This window comes from Leopardus geoffroyi, chromosome E3 (assembly GCF_018350155.1).
Source record: "Leopardus geoffroyi isolate Oge1 chromosome E3, O.geoffroyi_Oge1_pat1.0, whole genome shotgun sequence".
Lineage (NCBI taxonomy): Eukaryota > Metazoa > Chordata > Mammalia > Carnivora > Felidae > Leopardus > Leopardus geoffroyi.
In genome coordinates, this window is record NC_059340.1 from 8,888,015 (window position 1) to 8,908,414 (window position 20,400).

General features: G+C 53.8%; 1 protein-coding gene across 2 annotated transcripts; it reads left to right on the forward strand.

Annotated features, from left to right (window-relative positions):
* Positions 1-303: 303 nt before the first annotated feature.
* ORAI2 (ORAI calcium release-activated calcium modulator 2) lies at positions 304-19,670 on the forward strand. 2 transcript variants are annotated; one of them, XM_045461963.1, is made up of 4 exons: positions 304-681; positions 4,986-5,131; positions 11,635-11,922; positions 16,394-19,670. In XM_045461963.1, the coding sequence occupies exons 3-4, from the start codon at positions 11,698-11,700 to the stop codon at positions 16,931-16,933; spliced, it is 765 nt and encodes a 254-aa protein (XP_045317919.1). In that variant the 5' UTR covers positions 304-681; positions 4,986-5,131; positions 11,635-11,697; the 3' UTR covers positions 16,934-19,670. The 2 variants fall into 2 exon arrangements, with proteins under 2 accessions (XP_045317919.1, XP_045317918.1); XM_045461962.1 differs by lacking the exons at positions 304-681; positions 4,986-5,131 and adding an exon at positions 8,141-8,403.
* Positions 19,671-20,400: the final 730 nt, after the last annotated feature.

Below are 20,400 nucleotides of genomic sequence, written 5' to 3' on the forward strand. Positions count from 1 at the left end.
GGGGCTAAGTAAAGTGGGAGGTGGCCAGGGGCAGCCTTTCAGGCCAGCGGGAGGGACAGAGATGGTGTGAATGAGAGCCTTTGCTCACTTTTTGGATGATTTATCTCCAATTCCAAGTTTCTAAGTATATTTTGTGCCTTTTATGGAGTCTGATAGAATTAAAGATATAGTGGTTTTGAGTGAAGGGAAACTGAGAAACATTCTACTTGTTTTTCACTTCTGCGGTATGGATTTCCCGGCCCTGCCCTGAGCCGGGCGACATCTGTGATAACTTCTGTCCTTTAAGCAATTCAAGCCACAGGAATTTTTCTTTCCCAGGAAGCTGAAATGGAAAATCAGCCCTAATAAATGGGCACGCCCCGTGGCTGTACATTTGGAACCTGTGTTTCTCTCATCAGGAACTGGCTGGTTAGTTCTGTGCTGGTTTTTTGTTCTGCTGTCTTTGAGCCGTTGGTCTCCTTATCTCCCCACAAGATGTGTGTCACAACTCTCGCTTTGAATCTGCAGCCTGGATCTTGTGGGTGTTCGCTTGCCCTGGAGGCTGTCGAGGGTGCCAGAGCTTGGAACCCAAAGACCTAAGGATTCCAGTTCTGACACCACCTCTGCCCGGTACACCTGGCCAAGAGCTTAGTGACACAGCAGAGCAGATTGTGTTGGACGGGGCGGCATGTGCCAGAGCAGGTAACAGGGTGCCAGACTGGAGGTTTATGTTCTGCACCTTTCCTGCATTTCAGAAGAGGATGCTTAGCTAGGAAATGTCTGTGGCAATTTCTGGCGATTTTTAAGGTGCCGTCATACCTTCGGTTGAATGACTCTTGGTCTTCGGTGTATTGTTTGAGAAAAGAGAACAGTTAGGTGTCATCATTGAGAAGGGAGTGGGAGATAGAGAACCCCCCCCCCCCCCGCCTCAAAAAAGCCATGATGAGGGGGGAATCATTCAGTAATGTCCTCATTCATTGGGTTGTGGGTGGAGAAAACTCTGGAATTGATCGACACAGGTGTGCATAACTTGGTCATGTCAGGAAACCTCAGGTACAGGAATTCGGACTTCCTCCCCACACTTTTATTGACCACTTAACGAGACAGCCCTGCGCCAGCCAACGTAGTCATATTAGAATACTCTGTCCTTTGATTAGATGGCCTTATAGGTTTACCAGACAAGATTCATGAACACAGGTCTGGAAACTTGCCCAGGTCACCCAGCCAGTAAGTGTAGAGCTAGCATTTGAATCCCAGCAGTGTGACTCCAGAACCCACCATTCTAGCTCCTGCACCACAGCACTGTGCTGCTCTGGGGAGACGCTGTGTGCGGCCCGGACCTAGTGACAAGGGGTGCCCGTGCACTGCTCTTTTAGTGCCAGAGCTATAGGCTGAAGGCCGCTTTTTTTTTCTTTAATATGAAATTTATTGTCAAATTGGTTTCCATGCAACACCCAGTGCTCGTCCCAACAGGTGCCCTCCTCAGTGCCCATCACCCACTTTCCCCTCCCTCCCACCCCCCATCAACCCTCAGTTTGTTCTCAGTTTTTAGGAGTCTCCCTCTCTTTTTTTTTTCCCTTCCCCTCCCCCCGGGTCTTCTGTTAAGTTTCTCAGGATCCACATAAGAATGAAAACATATGGTATCTCTCTTTCTCTGTATGACTTACTTCACTTAGCATAACACTCTCCAGTTCCATCCACGTTGCTACAAAAGGCCATATTTCATTCTTTCTCATTGCCACGTAGTATTCCATGGTGTATATAAACCACAATTTCTTTATCCATTCCTTAGTTGATGGACATTTAGGCTCTTTCCATAATTTGGCTTTTGTTGAAAGTGCTGCTATAAACATTGGGGTACAAGTGCCCCTGTGCATCAGCACTCCTGTATCCCTTGGGTAAATTCCTAGCAGTGCTATTGCTGGTCATAGGGTAGATCTATTTTTAATTTTTTGAGGAACCTCCACACTGTTTTCCAGAGTGGCTGCACCAGTTTGCATTCCCACCAACAGTGCAAGAGGGTTCCCGTTTCTCCACATCCTCTCCAGCATCTATAGTCTCCTGATTTGTTCATTTTGGCCACTCTGAGCAGCGTGAGGTGGTATCTCAGTGTGGTTTTGATTTGTATTTCCCTGATGAGGAAGGCTGCTTCTTTAGTAACCTCCTGGTGCGTGCCTGCACATGCGTACATGTGATTATATATGATAATTTTAAATACAGTTGCCCCCCCATGGGCGCCTGGGTGGCTCAGCCGGTTAAGCGTCTGACTTCGGCTCAGGTCATGATCTCACAGTTCGTGAGTTCGAGCCCCACATTGGGCTCTGCTGACGGCTCGGAGCCTGGAGCCTGCTTCAGATTCTGTGTCTCCCTCTCTCTCTCTGCCCTTCCCCTACTCATGCTGTCTCTCAAAAATGAATAAACGTTAAAAAAAATTAAATATAGTTGCCCCTTACCCACTCACAGGTTCTGTTTGTGAAGTCTCCTGTTCATTAACACTTATTTGTAACCCTAAGATCAGTACTCATGGTGCTCTGTGGTCATTTGCAGGCACAGAGTGGTAAGAAATCGGAGTTGCCTAATGCCCTGTTCCCAGCTGAGTTCAAGAAAAAACATTGTTTTTCTTGTTCAGCTCAAACACATCATTTAGTAACAGTTTTTTTGGCTTTTTCTTGATTTTGCCTTTTTTTTTTAAATTTTTTTTAACGTTTATTTTTGAGACAGAGAGAGACCGAGCATGAATGGGGGAGGGTCAGAGAGAGAGGGGGAGACACAGAATCTGAAACAGGCTCCAGGCTCTGAGCTGTCAGCACAGAGCCCGACGCGGGGCTCAAACTCACGGACCGCGAGATCATGACCTGAGCCGAAGTCGGACACTTAATCGACTGAGCCACCCAGGTGCCCCGATTTTGCCATTTTTAAAACGGCCCCGAAGCATAGTGCTCAAAGTATTTTGTCTAGTGTCCTAAGAGCAAGAAGGCCAGGATGTGCTTTCCTTACGTAAGCTTTGTCCGGGCATGAGTTACAGTGCTGTTGGCTGCAAGTTCGTTGTTAGTGAATCAATATAAACGAAGGCTTTTTTAGTTTATCTTTTAAAGAGTTTATTCTTAATCTCTTCAGCTAGTGTGGGGCTTGAACTCACAACCCCGAGATCAAGAGTCGTGTGCTCTGCTGACTGAGCCAGCCAGCCACCCCCAACCAGGAGTGCTTTTGAACAAACACATAAAACAAGGTTATGTGTTGATCAGTTGACGTGACCAAGTCCCATGTTTCCCCAGATGGCAGCGGCCGGGCAGTCACTAATTAACACTCAGTGCTCGCAGTGACTTTGCAGAATGGAACTACCAGGAATAATGAGAAACGGCTGTGCATGTGTCAAGTATGAGCGAGCCTGGGCTTCCAGAGAGTGGTGTTTGCTAATGCAGGGGATTGGACTTGACTGGTGTGTTCCCTGCGTGAACGGTACTTATCTCACTGGGCATCAGGAGCTGAACTCCTCAGTCCCGCTTGGCATGCAAGACCACAGGTGTCACCTGGGAACCGGCACCCCCCCACCCATCCTTAGGTCTTCCCGAACAGGCTCATCTCCCACCATCTGAAAGGTGCTTTTACAGCACCTCCCCCTTCAGCGAGTAGCTCTCTTAGAGCAGAGAGAGCAGGAGTTCAGGCCAAGCCCTCATGCCCCAGGACTTCACACACCTGCCTTGGTCGCCCTCCCTGTTGCTGGAGCCACTGTCCCCCCACCCCCGCCCCAACAACCTCCAGCAGTTCTGGGGTCTCCCATTTGTGGCAACAGAGCAAAGTTCCAGGTTCTCCTGCACCTACCACGCCATTTATCTCCTCCCTTCTCAGCCCAAATCCCAGAGTTCTTCCGCCTCTGCAAGGTTTCACCCCCAAACTGAAAGCCTTCAGTTTCACCACATCCAGCCCGTGGAGGCATCTGCACAGTAGAGAAGCCTGAACTCTCAGCATCTCTGACAGTGCTGCCTCCTGCCTTTCTTCCTGCCTTTCCCTGGCTGGCTTCTCTGCTCAAACTCTATATGTTTGGGTGACCCAGTGCGCTGCCTTTTGTCGTCGACACCCAGGCCCCAGGAGATCTTAACCTGACCCGGGCTTCGAATACCATCCTCGCTGATGTGTTCTGGGTTTGTGGCTTCAGGTTCCCTTTGGAGCCTCAGCCCGGGTCCGTACCCCACTCCCCTCTTGCTCTGCCTCTTCCTGTGCTGTCGGACCTCAGCTTTCCGCCCACCCTGTTCTGTTCCATTCTCTTCCTAGCATCCATCTCGTTTACTGGTCTGTACCCTGCCCCACTAGCACCCCTCCCCTCCCCACCTCAGAGCACCACGAGAGCAAGGACCTGCCTGTTCTGTCCTCTGCTGTACCTCTAGTGCCAGCACAGTGCCCGAGACACCACGGGTGCTCGATAAATGAGGGGTGACTGAGCAGATCTGTGACGGAAAGCAGGCGGGGAAGTTGCTCATACCAGAAAAATGGCCGCTACAGCAGGAAGAGCCTGAACAGGCGCACGTGGTCATGTCTGCCGGAGGCCACTGGTGCCAGGGCCCCGGCCACCGCGGAGCCCACCTCTGACATCTGGACTCCCCGGCCGCGCCCCAGAGACCACCTCGTGGCAGCTCAGGCATTTGGGACAGGCACCCCAGCAGATTCTGCCACAGGCCCCCCTTCGGAAACACTGGTTTAACCTATCAAGGACTGTTGCTAGCTTACTCTCCTGTTTTCAACATTAACCCTTCTGGAAAAAGCGTGTTACTTAATTGAGTTAGAGGAGCGATGTTGCTTTTGGGAATGGGAATATCGCTAAATCAGTTTCGAGGCTGCATGGAAGGAGAGTTGTGAGGACAGGTGTGCCTTCTCCTCCCCGTGGAAGTTTATTTATGTTTAGTCTTTGGCACACTTGATTAAAGTGAGCTACCGTTACCGTATTTTAATATATTTCAGTCAAGAGAACACCCCGGCGCAAGTCCTGAAGCAGTTTTCTTTTTCCACAGAATATAGCAAATTGTTGAACATGACTGAAAGCTTAATCTGAAGGTTTCCTGAGTGTACCTGGCTCAGCAGTGGGGACGATGGTGAGCAAGACACAGGCCTTGCCTTTAAGGAGCTCCAGATCTGATAAGACACAGACAAGAAAAAGGTCAGCACAGTTGCACACAGCACAGAGTACAGCGTGGCATGTGACCCAGGCCTCGGGGATGAGGGCAGGTCTGAGCTGAACTCCTGGGTAGCCCAGTAATGCAGGAGTTCTAAGAAACCAAGCCGAGGAGAAGCAGATGCCCTGTCATGGCCCTCAGTCACTAGGTGAGGGGACTGGAGTTGATCTAAGGCCCCAGGGAAAACTGAAGGGCTCAGTGGGGGCAGGGGAGAGACGGGAATTCTCCACTTTGTAGTGTGCAGATTAGATGGGAAGGGGACAGGTGGAAGGCACTTGCAGTAACACAGTGCAGAGGTGACGAGGGCCTGAATTAGTCTGAGACCTGTGGAGACAAATGGGAGACTTCACAGGACTGGATGGGGATGGGAGTAATCATTAATAACAGATCTGTAATGTCACCAGCTGCGTAGCTGCTGGGACTTCCTGACACAGGTAACCCAGGATGTAGAGAAGGCATGTGAGGGAAGATGGGGAATTCAGCTGTGAGCATGGTGAGGTGGGGGCCCTTGGGCCACGCCCTGCCGGGCTGGGGTGACCATTTGGAGTCAACAGGCTGCTTGGCACAAGGGGAATGGATGAAACCAGTCAGGGGAAAGTGGAGAGACATCCACATCTAGGGGACAGAAGAGGAGGAGACTGCACAGAGGTGAGGTCACCAGAACAAGGAAAGAGATGTTTCTAGCTGGAACGATGGGTTCCCAAAGACAGAAAAGGGCACGGCTGACATCTGTCCCAGAGTCAGCACCATGCTGGCAGGCAGCTGCAGAGGGGCCGAGAAGGTGATGGTAAGGACAGGTCACTTGAGAAGTTGGGCGTGAAGTGGAAGGTGGTGGAAGGAGAGGTTGCGAGGGCTCAGGCTGAGTCAGAAAGGAGGCTGGGGGCAAAAAGCGGGTCTCAGCAGAGTCCAGGAAGCGAGGTGGTCGGCTGAGGACTGGGTGAGAAAGGGTCAGAAAGTGAGAGATGGGAACTGAAGATCTCATAAGGGGTAGTGACGAGGACTCAGCCATATGGCCAAGGGGACAGAACTGTCCGGACTGGTTACATAGTCCAGGGCAGCTGAGAGGCCCTCTGGATGAGAAGACTCAGGGAAGGGGACAGCAGGGCCACAGTCTTAGCTGAATAAGGGTATGCATTGATGGGGAAGATGAACGCGATAGGCCCCCCGGGATGTGCCTCCAAGAATCGGTCTTTTTCAAACTGAGGCCTTGGGCAAGGGAGCAACTTGCCATGGCCAAACAGCTAGGGAAATCACAGCCCAGACTGTCACCCAGACATCCCAACTGGGTGGCTGGTCCCTGTGAGCCTTTCCCTCACTTCTGTGTAACTCACGCTCAACTACCTGTGCACCTGAGGGGCCCTCCAACTATTAGTATTGTAATTTGTACCACCTTTCAGCATGGTGCCAGCACCTTCCTTACTCGTCTAGGCGGGGGTGGAGGGGGAGGGAGCCATTTTCTGTGTTTGGTTAGGAAATGGACTCTGAAAAGCACAGGTAATTATGACTTAGATTTTCCTTTTGTCCAGACATGCTGGATAAATGTGCTTGAGGGTGGAGGCATCACTGACTAGTACCGAAAGCCTTCTAAAGGATGTGCAGTCAGATCAGACTCCAACGGTGAAAACTTAAGCAAGTGACTCTGTTGTGGAAAGAATGTTCATCTGTGATGCAATTACTCTAGTTTACAAAGTGTCGTCTTCCTGTTTTCCACATCATTTTACAAAGAGCTATTGCTTTTTGAGGATTTTGCCCTGTGAAATTCAGATGATCCCTTTCCTATAGCCATCTATAATGTGTGTGTGTTGATGGGGGAAGGTCGGTAATCAGACCCTGGGATTTCCCTATGCTGTGGTCTGTTTTTAAGTGTCTTCCTGGATTAAAAGATGTCGTTCTGGCTCTCAGCAATGGCCTCTAAAATGCGCCTTGAGAGATTAATGGATTTGGCCTGACATCCGTTAACCTCTCCTCTTACAATTGTCAGAAAACTTGGACTGGTTGACACGAGTGGAATTTTTCTTTCATTTGGATAAATGTGTCACTGTCAGATGCTGTTGTGACAGATGGAAAAATCCTATGTAGGGCACGCAGGAAGGACTGTGAGGAAGGACTGTGAGGGGCCCTCTGGCACAGGGGTTGATATGAACCCATCCTGCCTCTTCGTTAATTATTCGTGTGCACTTCCTGAAAAACGTTCCTGTTTTAGATCTCAGTATAACAGCTTGGTGGAGGTCTATCAGGGGCCCAGCAAGTTGCACCCAGCCTAGGACCCCAAGTGTCTCCCTGGGCCTGTGGGTAGGGGGTGCTGCGGATGACCACCTGACCAGCTCCTGCACACACTCTACGGAGTGCCACGGTCCACCCTGGCGAGCGGGTGTGGCTGCCTGAACCCTTACCAAATAGAGCTTCACCTTCCAGCCCTTTACCGCACTCACCTCACACCCACCCGCCCTTGTGGCCTGGTAATGGGATACCTGTTCCCTCTCCCCACGGGGCGTGCCCTTCTGGTCTCTCCCCAGCCCTCCACCTGGCCCACAGCCAGTCCTGGGCATCCTTTGCGGCTCACCCTGGGGATTCTGTGCTCCCTTCCTCTACTCAGACCCACGCACTCGGGCCGAGCAGGGCTCACCCTGTCCTGGACCTGTTGTCCAGATCCAGGGACCCAGAGCAGCGCTACCACATCGTCCTGTGTTCCGTCCTCAGGGCCGGGCGCCCGCGCGGCTGGGGGGAAAAGGAAGGGAGGATGGTGAAAGCGAGGGATGCCCAGGCTTCCGGCCCCCTTCGCGGCAGCGCCAATCCGAGTGCACTGTGGCCCACGGCACGCCCGCCGGGGAAACGGGAGAGATGCGCACCTTTTACCGGTTTCCGCTCCCCGGCTTCCGGCCGGGTGGTCCTGGCTAGAACGGATCCCCGAAGCCGATCCCCGAAGCCGGGGTGTAAGGCAGGAGGGGCAGCGAGTCCCGCCCCTCCCCTCTCCTCCCCTCCCGGCCAGCCAGATCACGTGGTCCGTAGCGCCCCCAAGGGCCAGCCACGTGACGGCGGCTCGCCGTTGCCTTGGCAGCGGCTGCGGTGGCCTGCGGGGGTGGGGCAGCCCGCGGGGGCGGGGCCGGGGAGGGGGGGACACGGCGGGACGCACGGAAGGAGGGAGGGGGCCGTGCTCAGCGCCCCGGCCGGGCCACGGGGCCACGGGGCAACACGGCCACGCCGCATGCCACAAGCCTGAGTGGGAGCGGAGCCGGCCGGCAGGCAGGGCAGCTCGGTGAGTGCTGGCCGTGGGGGGCGGTTGGCGGAGTGGGGGGGGGGGAGGTACCCCGCCCTGTTGGGGGACCAAAATTGCAATGGGAGACTCGACGCGGGGGAGGGGGTGGGCTTTCTCCTGGGCTGGTTTGGGATGGGGTGGCTGCGGATTTGGTGGGTGGCCAGGTGACCCCAACCCTAAGGGATCCTTGGGAGGAGTGCGGCGCTGAGAAGACTTGGAAGTCCAGAACAGGGGCCGAGTGCGGGTCCTGCTTCTACTGAGGCTTTCCTAGGGGAAGGGACAGAGATGCAGGTAGACGCTTCTGGGAGAACCCTGTGGAGGCTGCGGGGGGCCCCTGCGCCCCCGCCCCGCGCGGGTGTGACGGAGTCAGACTCGCCATTGCTCATGCCCCAGATGTTTAAAGGAAGTTAAGACAGGCAAACCCCAAACCTACCGCCTAGAAATGTTTCAGGCAGGCCTGCCAAGGAGAATAAATAGCTCATCTTTAGAGACACCATTATTCTTCAAGAGTTTTTTTTTTTTTTTTTTTTTCTGACTGCTCCTTATATATAAAAAACAAACAAAAAAGCCTCCGTGAAGTTTAGCCAGGAGGGCATCCTTTGAAGCCTCTGTCACCCGACAGAGATGTCAATTTTCATCTTGTCCCACCCCACCGCTACCCCAGCCCAGAGTGTGAGAACTCTGCCTCTCCTGGGGCAGGGGGAGGAGGCCTGGCAGAAGGTAGGACACCTGGACTGGGACGGTTAGGTGGGATATGAATCCAGTCCAGGCTACTCCTTCAGCAGGAAGTGGCCTTTCTATCTCCAGGACCCACAGGCCTGCCTCAAGACCCAGGCTCCAAGTAGACGGACAGCCTGCCCTTCCTTCCACTCCCTGCCACTCAGAGGACATCTTCAGGGCCAAGACTGCCCAGGCACTACCCAGAGGCCAGTGTCAGCCCTCATTGCCCCCAAAGCCCTCCCTCTCCACCCTCCAACTTGAGCCCAGCCCAGGCCCACTGATGGCCCCTGGGCTTGTCTTTTCACCCTTTGGAGGCAACCAGGTCCTCCTGCTCCTCCCAGGCAGCCAAACATTTCAGCGGACAACCACCCAGACCACACCGACCCCAGGCTGCTGCTCCCTTCACTAGCTCCTTCAAAGCCCCTGCAGCCTGGCACCACCATGGAGTCCAGCACGGTCACACTGCCTGGGCTGCCTTGGGCTCCACACACTTACCACATCCTGCTTTCCACCTACATTTCCCTGACTCCCTCTGCAGCCAGCCTTCCTGCCACGTCCCTTGCCTCTCAGAACCCTCCCATGAGGGCAGAACCTCGTCTTTGAGGGAGGGTCCCTCTTTGCAAGTACTGCCTTTACTACCTATGTCCTTGACTCCTGTCCTTGCTCCCTAGCAGGGACCTTCTCCCTTGCCAAAGTTGCTCCTTTGTCCTCACACCCCCTCCACGAAAGCAGCATTTAGCTCATTGGGTGAAAATCCCCCCCCTTATGTTGCTTCCCCACCCAACTCACAGGATCCTCACCATTTTCATCTCTGATGCCTAAGTACCAAATGCAGTCTGACCTTAAAGCCCAGTAAGAAGTGTCTTTTGGATGGAGAATGGAGAGATGGATACTCTGTGAGGGCAAAGGTTGTGCCTTTCACCCATCCACCTGCCATATGCTGTCTTCCTCATACCTGTTGGCTGGCTTCCGTTATGTGTGGATAAAGAAAAGAGGAAACGGCAATTTCCAAATGATGCCATTCTAAATTATTTGGTGCTAACCAATGGATTAGTTAGTGAGCAACGTTTCTCTTAATTCTCCCCGAAGGAAGGGACGGTCCAGTGATTGAAGAGCTGGAAAGCAATGCTTCTGGCTGCAGACAGGGGCATGGGGCAGTGACCAGGGCTCCCAAGCCAACTTTCCTAGAAACAACCTAGTAATTGGTATCCCCTGGCAGAAATAGGAGAACACAGAACTGTTCCCCAGGGTCTTGTTGGCCAGTAAAAGCTGTACCTCTGCAGCCTAGTAGAGAACAAAGAGGAAGGCACCCCAAAAGAGAGAGCTCTTCTCCACCTCTAGGACCCTCCCATAGAACCCTTTCAGAGATTGGTGTGGATAGATCAAGTTTGGGGCATTTCCACAGCCACTGACCCTGGTAAACACCCCTTACACCACCTACCCACCCCCAGCTCTGCTCCCTGGGACCTAGAAACACTGATCTGTTTGTAATAGCCTTAGGTTGGCTTTTTGTGGGGCCTATGCGGGCCTGAACATACAAGTTCACATCTGATGCCAAGTGAGCTGCGAGGTGCCGATGCCCTTGAAGTCTGTCCTGCAGATTAATTAGAACCGATCCTGGCGTGCTGCTGCGCGGGCCGGTCCCTTGGGCCACATGAGACCGCCAATCCCCTATTTGGATTAGTGGAGATTTGGGTTTAAATTCACAAGTCTTGACAGATCGGCCCTTCTGATTTTCATTCCGTGTTATTGTCAAACCTGATATCTACCTGGGATGACCGCAGAGGTCTCTGGTCTCCGTTTCTCTGTGACATGTGCTCATGTCAGTTGGTGGATTCAGCTTTTCCTTTTGCTCAGGGTTTCCACCGCAGCCTGGATGTGGCTTTTCCTTCAGTTATATAAACCAAGTATTTTGGGGGGTGAACTGCGCTGATTAAAATTTAAATTGGATTTGAGAAATTAGCTGCTGTTTGGAATTATTATTTTCTTTTTCTTGTGGTTGGACCCTAGACACTGAAAAGCAGTTTTGAGTCTTTGGGTCTGTTATTTTGTTTAAGAGCCTTGTAAGGGTGGGGATGTCCCCCATCTGAAGATGCACAAGGTCAGAAAGTTCAGATGTCGTGCTCAAGATCACATGGTAGATTAAAATCCAGGCCTAGCCACTAGGTCCTAGGGTCTCTGTAAATGCTATAGCTCCCTGTTCCCTGAGGATAGCAACAGATTGGAAGGTTCCTTAGGTGCTTTGGGGCTGGCCTTAGAATTCCATTCACCCACATTTGACTGGAGCCTTTCTAACATAGGGATGGAAGGCCGGATTCTAGCTTTGTGGAGGGAGGCACAGTGGACACTGTGGTGGTTCCTGGAAGTGTACTCCTGACCCTCCTCTCCCACAGATGGTCCCCACGGTCCTGTGTTAGGGATCGGGGTCCCATACTCCCACTACCCCCCAGTGTCAGGTATAGACAGCAGGTCCCAGAGAAGGTCAACTTGCTTGGCTTCTGGCTTTTCCAGGTCCCGGGAACCCTCTGGGATGCCTGAGTGTATCTGCCTCCTGCCCCCAGCCTGGCTCCCACCATGAGCGCTGAGCTCAACGTGCCTGTGGACCCCTCCACTCCTGCCTGCTCTGAACCCGGCCACAAGGGCATGGATTACCGGGACTGGGTCCGCCGCAGCTACCTGGAACTGGTCACGTCCAACCACCACTCTGTGCAGGCGCTCTCCTGGAGGAAGCTCTACCTGAGCAGAGCCAAGCTGAAGGCCTCCAGCCGGACCTCTGCCCTGCTGTCAGGCTTCGCTATGGTGAGTGCAGACACGTGGTGGGGAACGCGGCCTGCAAATGGGCTTTTGCTGTCGAGATCCTATGATGCTTCAGGGAGCAAAGCACTCCCTCTAGGCCCCACTGGCAGACAGGCTGGCCGCCAAGGATGGTCCCCAAGCAGTTACCTGGCAAGGAGGTTGAGAGTAATCAAAATAGCTTCAGTATGCAGGGAGAGAAGTACCCCCTGTGTGCTCCCACCTTGGGCACCCCTCAAGACTTTGGAAAATCTGAAGGATTTGAGCAGGACTCTTGCAATGATTGGGGTTTGCTCAGTTTGGCCCAACTCAGGACGCAGATGCCCCCCAAATGTGGCCTCTGGGGTCACGAAGCAGAGCCTCTGACCTGACTCCTGGCTGCCAGGCCACTGCCTTCCTTCTGAGTCATTCCCCAGCACAGGAGTCAGTCTTGGGCCAAACTGCGGGCCCTGAGAAGGGCCATGTCACCGGTTGACCTCAAAGTCCCTGACTCACATCCCTTCAGGGAATTGTCCCAGAAGGTGAAGATGCCAGGGTTCAGAGTGAGAACGCAGGGAGGGCCACCCCCTCTTTCTTCTCCATTGAGTGGAAATAATTTTTTTCTTTTAAAAAAAAATTTTTTTTTTAAGTTTATTTATTTATTTTTGAGAGTGAGATAGAGAGAGAATGTGAAGGAGGGGCAGAGAAAGAGGGAGACAGAATCCAAAGCAGGCTCCAGGCTCTGAGCTGTCAGCACAGAGCCCGACACGGGGCTCGAACTCACGGACCGCGAGATCATGACCTGAGCCGAAGTCAAATGCTTAACTGACTGAGCCACCTAGGCACCTCCCCCCCCCCTTTTTTTAAAGTTTATTTTTGAGAGAGAGACAGAGAGAGTATTAGGGGAGGGGCAGAGAGAGAGAGGAAAACAGAATCTGAAACAGGCTTCAAGCTCTGAGCTGTCAGCACAGAGCCCGACACCGGGCTCGAACTCTGAACAGTGAGATCATGACCTGAGCTGAAGTCGGATGCTTAACCAACTGAGCCACCCAGGTGCCCCTTTAAAAAATTTTTTTAATGTTTATTTTGAGAGAAAGCAAACATGCAAGCGGGGGAGGGGCAGAGACGGACAGAATCCCAAGCAGGCTCCATGCTGTCTGTCAGCACAGAGCCCCACTTGGGGATCCATCCCAGAAACCGTGAGATCATGACCTGAGCCAATATTAAGAGTCAGACACTTAATCACCTGAGCCACCCAGGCACCCCCAGGTCAGTAGTTTAAAGCAAAGGCTTTATTTTTGTGTTGTATTGTGTTATTTATTTATTTTTAACATAACACCAAAAGCATAAAATCATATGGTGCACAACTTTGGCATATAGTTATTTTCTTCCTGTGGTTTCCATCACATGCAAAAGATAGAATGTTTTCTCAAGCTTAATTGTACGGAATGCGGGTAAGAAGTTTAAACGACTCTATGAAGGCTTGTTTTCCACATGGCAGAATTATAGTCTCAGGTTAGGTTTGTCTGGCTCGCGCTTGTGTTTTTAACTCTGGAAAACACACTGTGAGAAGTGCTGCGTGATGTGATGCAGTAAGACAGTTTCCTTTGTGCGCGGGGCCCGGGTCTCCGAAGTCACTTCCTGTCTGCAGCCGTCTTCTTAGACCCCCGCCTTCCCAACACTCAATCTCCAAACTCTGAGAAGCTTCGCGGTCTTCCCCAGCCAACGAAAGGCTCACCCAAGTTGAAGCCTCCCAAACTGCTTGTTTAAAGGCCCTGTGCATAAGGTTCTAAAACCTAGATCGAATTCTGGAGGACTAGTCTGACACTTACCGGCAGCCCGCAGGGGTACGAAGTGCTCTTAGGTTGAAGATAGTGACCGCAGGCAGAGACCAGGATGGCAGGGCCTGGATGCATCCTGCAGGTTGCTGTCTGTCCTTAGCTCGGCAATGGCAGTCACACTTGCCAGTGATCAGTCGTTCGTTTCTTCAACATTTATGGGGCATCTCCTCTACCAGCAAATGCTTCCTTAAGCAACCTGGGATACACTTCAGAAGCCATGCGGTGCCCTCACCTTCTCTTCTAGAAGGTTCCTCTCATGGGGGCGGCCACGGCCTAATACGCACCGGACATTCAGTGGTAATGGTGAAAACTGGAAAGCAGCAGAACCAGGGGTGGGAAAGCAGCAGTGGGCCCACTAGATTAACACGCCACCTGCAGGCCAGGTAACTATTCAGACTGTGGAGCAGCTTGCGAGAAAAAAGACCAACACAGATCATCGGATAGGATATCAACAGTGGAAACCATGGCTGAACAAGGGCGGGCCAAGAAAAAGTGAAGAGTCCGTTTGCTAGGTGTCCCCGATTAGAATTGCAAAGCTGTTCTTTTGCCCCACAGCGAGCATTTATGCCTAACTTTAAGCCCGTTTGTTCATGTTTATCCTTCTGCTAACACAGAGAGCCAGTGAACCGTGGCTGCCTCATAAAATCTTTGCATAAACACATTGAAAAATGGCCTTTCGGCCTTTTCTCTCCATGAGGCTGAACAAAACTGCTTTCCTACTGCAGGCCCTTTAATTATCTTTGTTTCTTACCTCAATGCCCTCTGTGTTTTACAACGCCTTTTTGTTGAGCCATGTCCTTTGTGGTAACGAGAGCCTGCCCAGGCCACAGGGGTCACTGAGAAAAGACCACCCCCTCAACGCGTGTCCTGTGGCAACTGTACGGAGCAGTGGTCAGTTCTGAGTTTCTGTTCAGCTGTGGTCCACTGGCACTGCCGTATCTTCTTTTTACCAACCAAATGTTCCATCTGTGCTGAAAGGATGAGTCTCTCACTCTAGGAGGCAGGACTTGCTAGAAGTTGTGAAGTTGTCTTTCTTGTAAAAATGTAAAAACAGAAGATGGCTCGGATCTAGGAAGCGAACACAGTGGGTGGAGAAGCCTTCCTCTGCCTTCTCTCTTTCTGCCTCCCCATCCCCCTTCCTTGACTGGTCTGGTTTCTTACCTGTGGGCACCTGGGGGAAGACCCTTGGTGAGCCCCGGAGTCCTTGCCAGGCCTGGACTGCACCATCCGCTGGGGGTGGTCCACTGTGCTGAGGGGCAGGGGAATGCCAGGCCACAGAGGGAGAAGTTCTCGGTAGCCTGGGTCTGCCCTGGGGGAAGTGGGGGAGGGCCACGTTGCCCGGCCTGTAGTGTGAATGCCCTTTAGGGCCTGTGGTGAGCAAATCCTGCCTGACTGGCTGTAGACATTCACTACTACAGAGCTAGGCTGGGGCTTCTGGTTCCCTCTGTGGGTCATTTTTCCCTTTTATTTAAAATTAGTTTTGGGGCACCTGGCTGGTTCAGTTGGTAGAGCATGTGACTCTTGATCTCGGGGTCATGGATTAAAAATTTTTTTTTTTGTCGGGGGCACCTGGGTGGCTCAGTCGGTTAGGCATCTGACTCTTGGTTTCGGCTCAGGTCATGATCTCATGGTTCGTGGGTTCGAGCCCCACATTGGGCTCTGCGCTGACAGTGTGGAATCTGCCTGGGATTCTCGCTGTCCCCCTCCCTGTAAGTTCCTCCCCCACTTGGGCTTTCTCTCCCTTTTGCTCTGTTCCTTCGTCACTTGTGCTCGCTCTCTCAAAATAAATTAATTTTTTTTAATTAAAAAAGTCTTTTTTATTTTATCAAAATGAATACGTGCATGCAGTTTAAAACCAAACTGCTGCTGCAGGGCAGATAAGCCACCCCAGCAACCCTGGCTGCCCACCCCCGGCCAGCTGCGGCGCCCTCAGGCTCTTCGTTCTGAAAAACTTTCTCCAGACTGCTGTTTCTCGATTTATCCATCTCAGGCATTACCTATTGGCCCGGGCTTCCTGTGACTGCGGTTGATGACTCAGCTTTTTTCCCAGCCCAGCCCCCTCCCCACAGCCTCCCCCCCTCACCGTTGCCCTCGTTTTTGTTTCCATTCCTGGCCTTTGAGATGCGGGCTTCTCCCCCGGGGCTTCTAGGGCTGTGAGCTGCACCCTGTGGCCTGTGTGAGGCTGTCTGGGCGTGCACCTCCGAGTCTGGGAACCTGGGGACCCACGGGAGCCTCCATGATTTCTTTTTTTCTTTTTTTTTTTTTTTTTTCACTTTTTGAAAGGTTAGCTTTTAGTTTTTGAAAAACAGCCATTGTCTTGCAGCTAAGTCAGCAGCAAAGCCACCTGTTCCCAGGGAAGGGTGGCCTCCTGGGTCAGAGCTCGGTACCCCAGGTACCCCAGGTACACTCTTAGTTCTGGGCTGGGAGGGCCCCCCCAGGGGGTGAGCCCCACCGCCCCCCACCTTGTGCTTTAATCTCTCCTGCATTTTCTAGATTCTTCCTTAGTGAGATGTATCCTTTAGCTCATCAGAAAACAGGAGAATTGGAAGTATGTGGACAGTGAGGTGGGAGCCCTCTGCCCCGAGTGGGCCCGGCACGGGGAGGTGGGGGGGCGGCTGCGGGCACCCCGGCCCAGCCTCGCCTGCTCTGCGTTGCAGGTGGCCATGGTGGAGGTGCAGCTGGAGACGCAGTACCAGTACCCGCGGCCGCTGCTCATCGCCTTCAGCGCCTGCACCACGGTGCTGGTGGCCGTGCACCTCTTTGCCCTGCTCATCAGCACGTGCATCCTGCCCAACGTGGAGGCCGTGAGCAACATCCACAACCTCAACTCCATCAGCGAGTCCCCGCACGAGCGCATGCACCCCTACATCGAGCTGGCCTGGGGCTTCTCGACCGTGCTGGGGATCCTGCTCTTCCTGGCCGAGGTGGTGCTGCTCTGCTGGATCAAGTTCCTGCCCGTGGACGCGCGGCGCCAGCCCGGCCCCCCGCCCGGCCCCGGCGGCCACACGGGCTGGCAGGCCGCACTCGTGTCCACCATCATCATGGTGCCCGTAGGTCTCATCTTTGTGGTCTTCACCATCCACTTCTACCGCTCGCTGGTACGCCACAAAACCGAGCGGCATAACCGCGAGATCGAGGAGCTGCACAAGCTCAAGGTGCAGCTGGACGGGCACGAACGCAGCCTGCAGGTCGTGTGAGGGCGCGGCGCCCCGGGCACAGGCCAGCAGCCCCCCCCACCCCCACCCTCCCACCCCCCGGGAGCCAGCAATGAGCTGCTTGCCTTCTGGGGAGCATCACACGGGAACGTGGGGATTCCTGACAAGGCTGCCTAGGCACTGCCAGAAAGTTCCAGACCAAAGTCTCGTCCCTGTCTTCATGTCGGAGAACCTGGCTGGAGGATGCTCCCGCAGAAAGTGGAAATCTGTAGTTAAAAGAGAGACTCTGTTGCCAAGAGCTGAGAGCAAAAAAAAAAAAAAAAAAACAAAAAACAAAAACAAAAACCTGAGTCCTTGGGCCTGGGGATTCTCTGCGGCAGGGGACAGGGCTCCAGGCAGCACCCAGGCGTCATGGGCAAGGGCAATCTCAGACACGTGGAACAGGCGGCCAGCAGAGGTGGGAGAGCAAGGGGAGGGCGGAGAGTTTCAGAGAAGGGATTGCCCGGTGACACGTGAGGTGGGTCTCCTGGTGGCTGGGTGTCTGATGAGATGGGGTACAGACCCACAGCTTTGCCTGGTGGTTTCCTCTGCTGCCCTCGGGGGAATCAGTGGCCTGGCTCACAGGAGGAGGGCAGGAACCTGGAGCATGGGTCTGCTCAGCTGGTGCTGCCGGTGCTCAGCCGGCCATCAGACTTGTCAGGCCCCTGGGAAGACATCCAAGGATGGAGGCCTGCTGGGGCTGGCAAGGCACATCTGTGGGCATCCCGTGGAAAGGCCCTCTTGAGGAGACTTTTAACTGAGGGGTGCTCTGAGGCACACTGGGCTCAAATTCTCTCTAGCCAGCCTGGAGCCCAGTCACAATGACCCAGCAAAGCCACTGGGTCGGGGAAAGGGCTCAAGTCCAGAGTTCTCCATGTTTGGGCTACAAAATGGCCTTGGAGCCCAAGTCAGCTGCCTCTCCAGGCTATGGCTGCCAAAGTCACTTGCTCAGGAAGCAGAGCCTGCTTCCTGTCTCCCTGCTGCCTTGTGACCCCAGGAGGCGGGAGCGGGCAGCCTGGGGGACTTTCTGTTTAGACAAGGCCATTGGCCGGCCCTGGCCAAATGCGGGTCCCGCTTCTAGTGGAAGGCGAATCCCCATATAGTGTTCCCCTGCAGCAACCCCCAGTCCTCCCAGCCCCACGCAGGGGCCCAGCTCCTACATTTCCCGGGCCTTGTGCAGCGTGGGTTCTGCTGTTTTCATTAGACCACAGCCCATGTTCTTGGGTCATGAACATACATACTACAGCTCAGCTCAGGGGGAAGCATGCCACATCCTGAGCTGCTTTCAAAAACCAGGCTTACCACACTGGCCAACAGCCACCTAGAGAGGGAGACTTTTCTTTTCATAGTCCTCGGACGTCATGCTCTGATGGCATTTCTGTGGACAGCTTACTCTCTGTGGGGTCTGAGTCGCCCACGCCAAGAAATCCTGGCTGGCCTGGCGGAGGTTGCTGGGAATGTGACACACTGTTGAGGACACAAACCTTAACACGTAACCAAAATGCCAAGGGGCTGCCTGGGAGCTGTGCCGAGAATCAACCGTTAAGTCGGGACATTGTGGGAGCCTGGACAAGAGCCTGGCATCTTCCAAAGGGCATGTTCCTTGCATCCTGCAGATGTCTGTCGTTAATTTGCTTGCTCTCTGGTGCATGTCTGTTCTTTCTTGGGGCCTTGTTGAAAAGGCTTGTCTGGCTTACTGTGTATTTGCTTTGTGTCTGCGTCTCTGTAAGACAGCCACTCTGTCCTGGACAAGACAGGCTGGCTTCTCCCCACGGCTGGGAGTGGGCAGTAGGCCCTTCCTCCAGCCTGGGCCTTTTAAGAGGGGCCATGCTGGCCTCACTGTCCTGGGCTATCTGGTGCCTCCGCCCCAAGTGCACCAGATGTGCCAAGCTCCCAAGACTAGAAAGCACCCCCCGGTTCCAGCTAGGAGCCAGCTGTTAATGCCTGCTCCATGGGCAGAGCCTCGGGCCTGACCGCACAGGGCTACACACTGGGTTACCTGTGACTGGCACATGGGCAGGAAAGGTGCCACATCTCGTTTTTAACAACGATTGGAAGAGTGTAATTCTTGCTCTCTTTCATCCAGAGCGTTCTCCCAGCTCCCAGAGGCAGGGGGCAAGCAGAGGAATTTCTGTGGGGACAGAGAGGACCATGGTCTGGGGACTGGTGGTCAGCAGGGAACCTTCCTGGTGGCCCCAGAGCTTCTGGGGTGATGGAGGGACCAGCTGCTATTTGGAGCTGCAGACACGACTCAGCGGGGTGGGCTGGGGGGAGGGGAAGGCACATTACAAACTAGAAAGTCACTTTCTGGAGGCTTAACCTGATTGTGAAGCGTTCCAAGTGCAGCGGCCGCCGGGTGGTGAGGCCACGCAGGCCGCCCCGGAGCCGGCATGGGCTTGCCCTATTTTCCTCTGAGCGGAGCCTCCCCCACAGGTACGCTGGGGCCCTTTCCAGAGCGGAACACGGTCTCCATTTAATACCTGACCAGAAGTTTCAAAACTCCAGGTGCTTCTATTTTAGAAACTGCGAGGGCAGGACGTATCCTAGTGTCTTCTAGGAAAGCCTGCTGAGGCTAAAACCGCGTGAGCCCGGGTGTCAGCGGCTGTTCCGTCTTGCACTGATTGACTCATTCTGCATGACGCTGCGGAGATCACGTGCGGTGTACATAACCCCCGTCCCGCGTGTGGGTTTTTAAAACAGTTGCCCTGGAGTGAGCTGAATAAACAGGTAAAGCTATGAAGCCCCTGGCTCTCCCCTAGTGTCTGATGCATCCTGGAAGACTGCTTCGCCTGAAGCCCCTCCTGCCTCTTCCTGATGGCTGGTCACCGGCCATGTGTCTCCCCAGGCCACGGCGGTGGACTTTTCTGGAATGGACAAGTGGGGAGGCCTGGACCCGGGCACGTTGCGAGGCTCCCTTCTGGCGGGGCCCCGGGAGAATGGGGCATCTCTGCCTGCTGCTTCCCTTCCCCAGCGGGCTCTCCCTTTCCAGAAACACTGCAAGAGACGGCCTCAGGGCTAAGTGCTGAAGGGGTCGGTTTGAAGGTCCCCAGATCCCCCAGGTGAAAACGCTGGGGAGCTGCTGAAGCTGTGGTCTCACGGCGCCTTTTCCATCCCAGGTACCTGTGGCTGTGGGGTCCAGCCAGCCAGGCAGCAGGAATCCCTCCCACAGCCCAGTGACACTCATGAGGAAGCTCCCATTCTGTTTTGTAACTGTTTTCCACGGAGGCCTCCACCTAGGAAAAGATGTCTTGTATTATTTTTAACTTGCAGGCCCTTGAACCTAGCGGCTCCTAGGAATCAGGTGTGCAAAGCAACCAACACTGCTGTATGGACAGGTTCTGCCAGCCGAGGGGGGCCCTGCCGCTGCAGCTCCGGAGGATGACTTCCAAGGCCCCCCGGGTCTAAAGAAGCCTGTGTCCAGCGAGCCCACTCCATGGACCATTTCCCAGTGAGTGCGGCCAACCCATAGA

What these genes read in the sequence shown, in the direction of transcription:
- ORAI2 (XM_045461963.1), top strand. Translation starts at nt 11,698, where the DNA reads ATGAGCGCTGAGCTCAACGTGCCTGTGGACCCCTCCACTCCTGCCTGC. An exon ending in TGCTGTCAGGCTTCGCTATG is followed by an intron (nt 11,923 to 16,393) that starts GTGAGTGCAGAC and finishes TCTGCGTTGCAG; the next exon opens with GTGGCCATGGTGGAGGTGCA.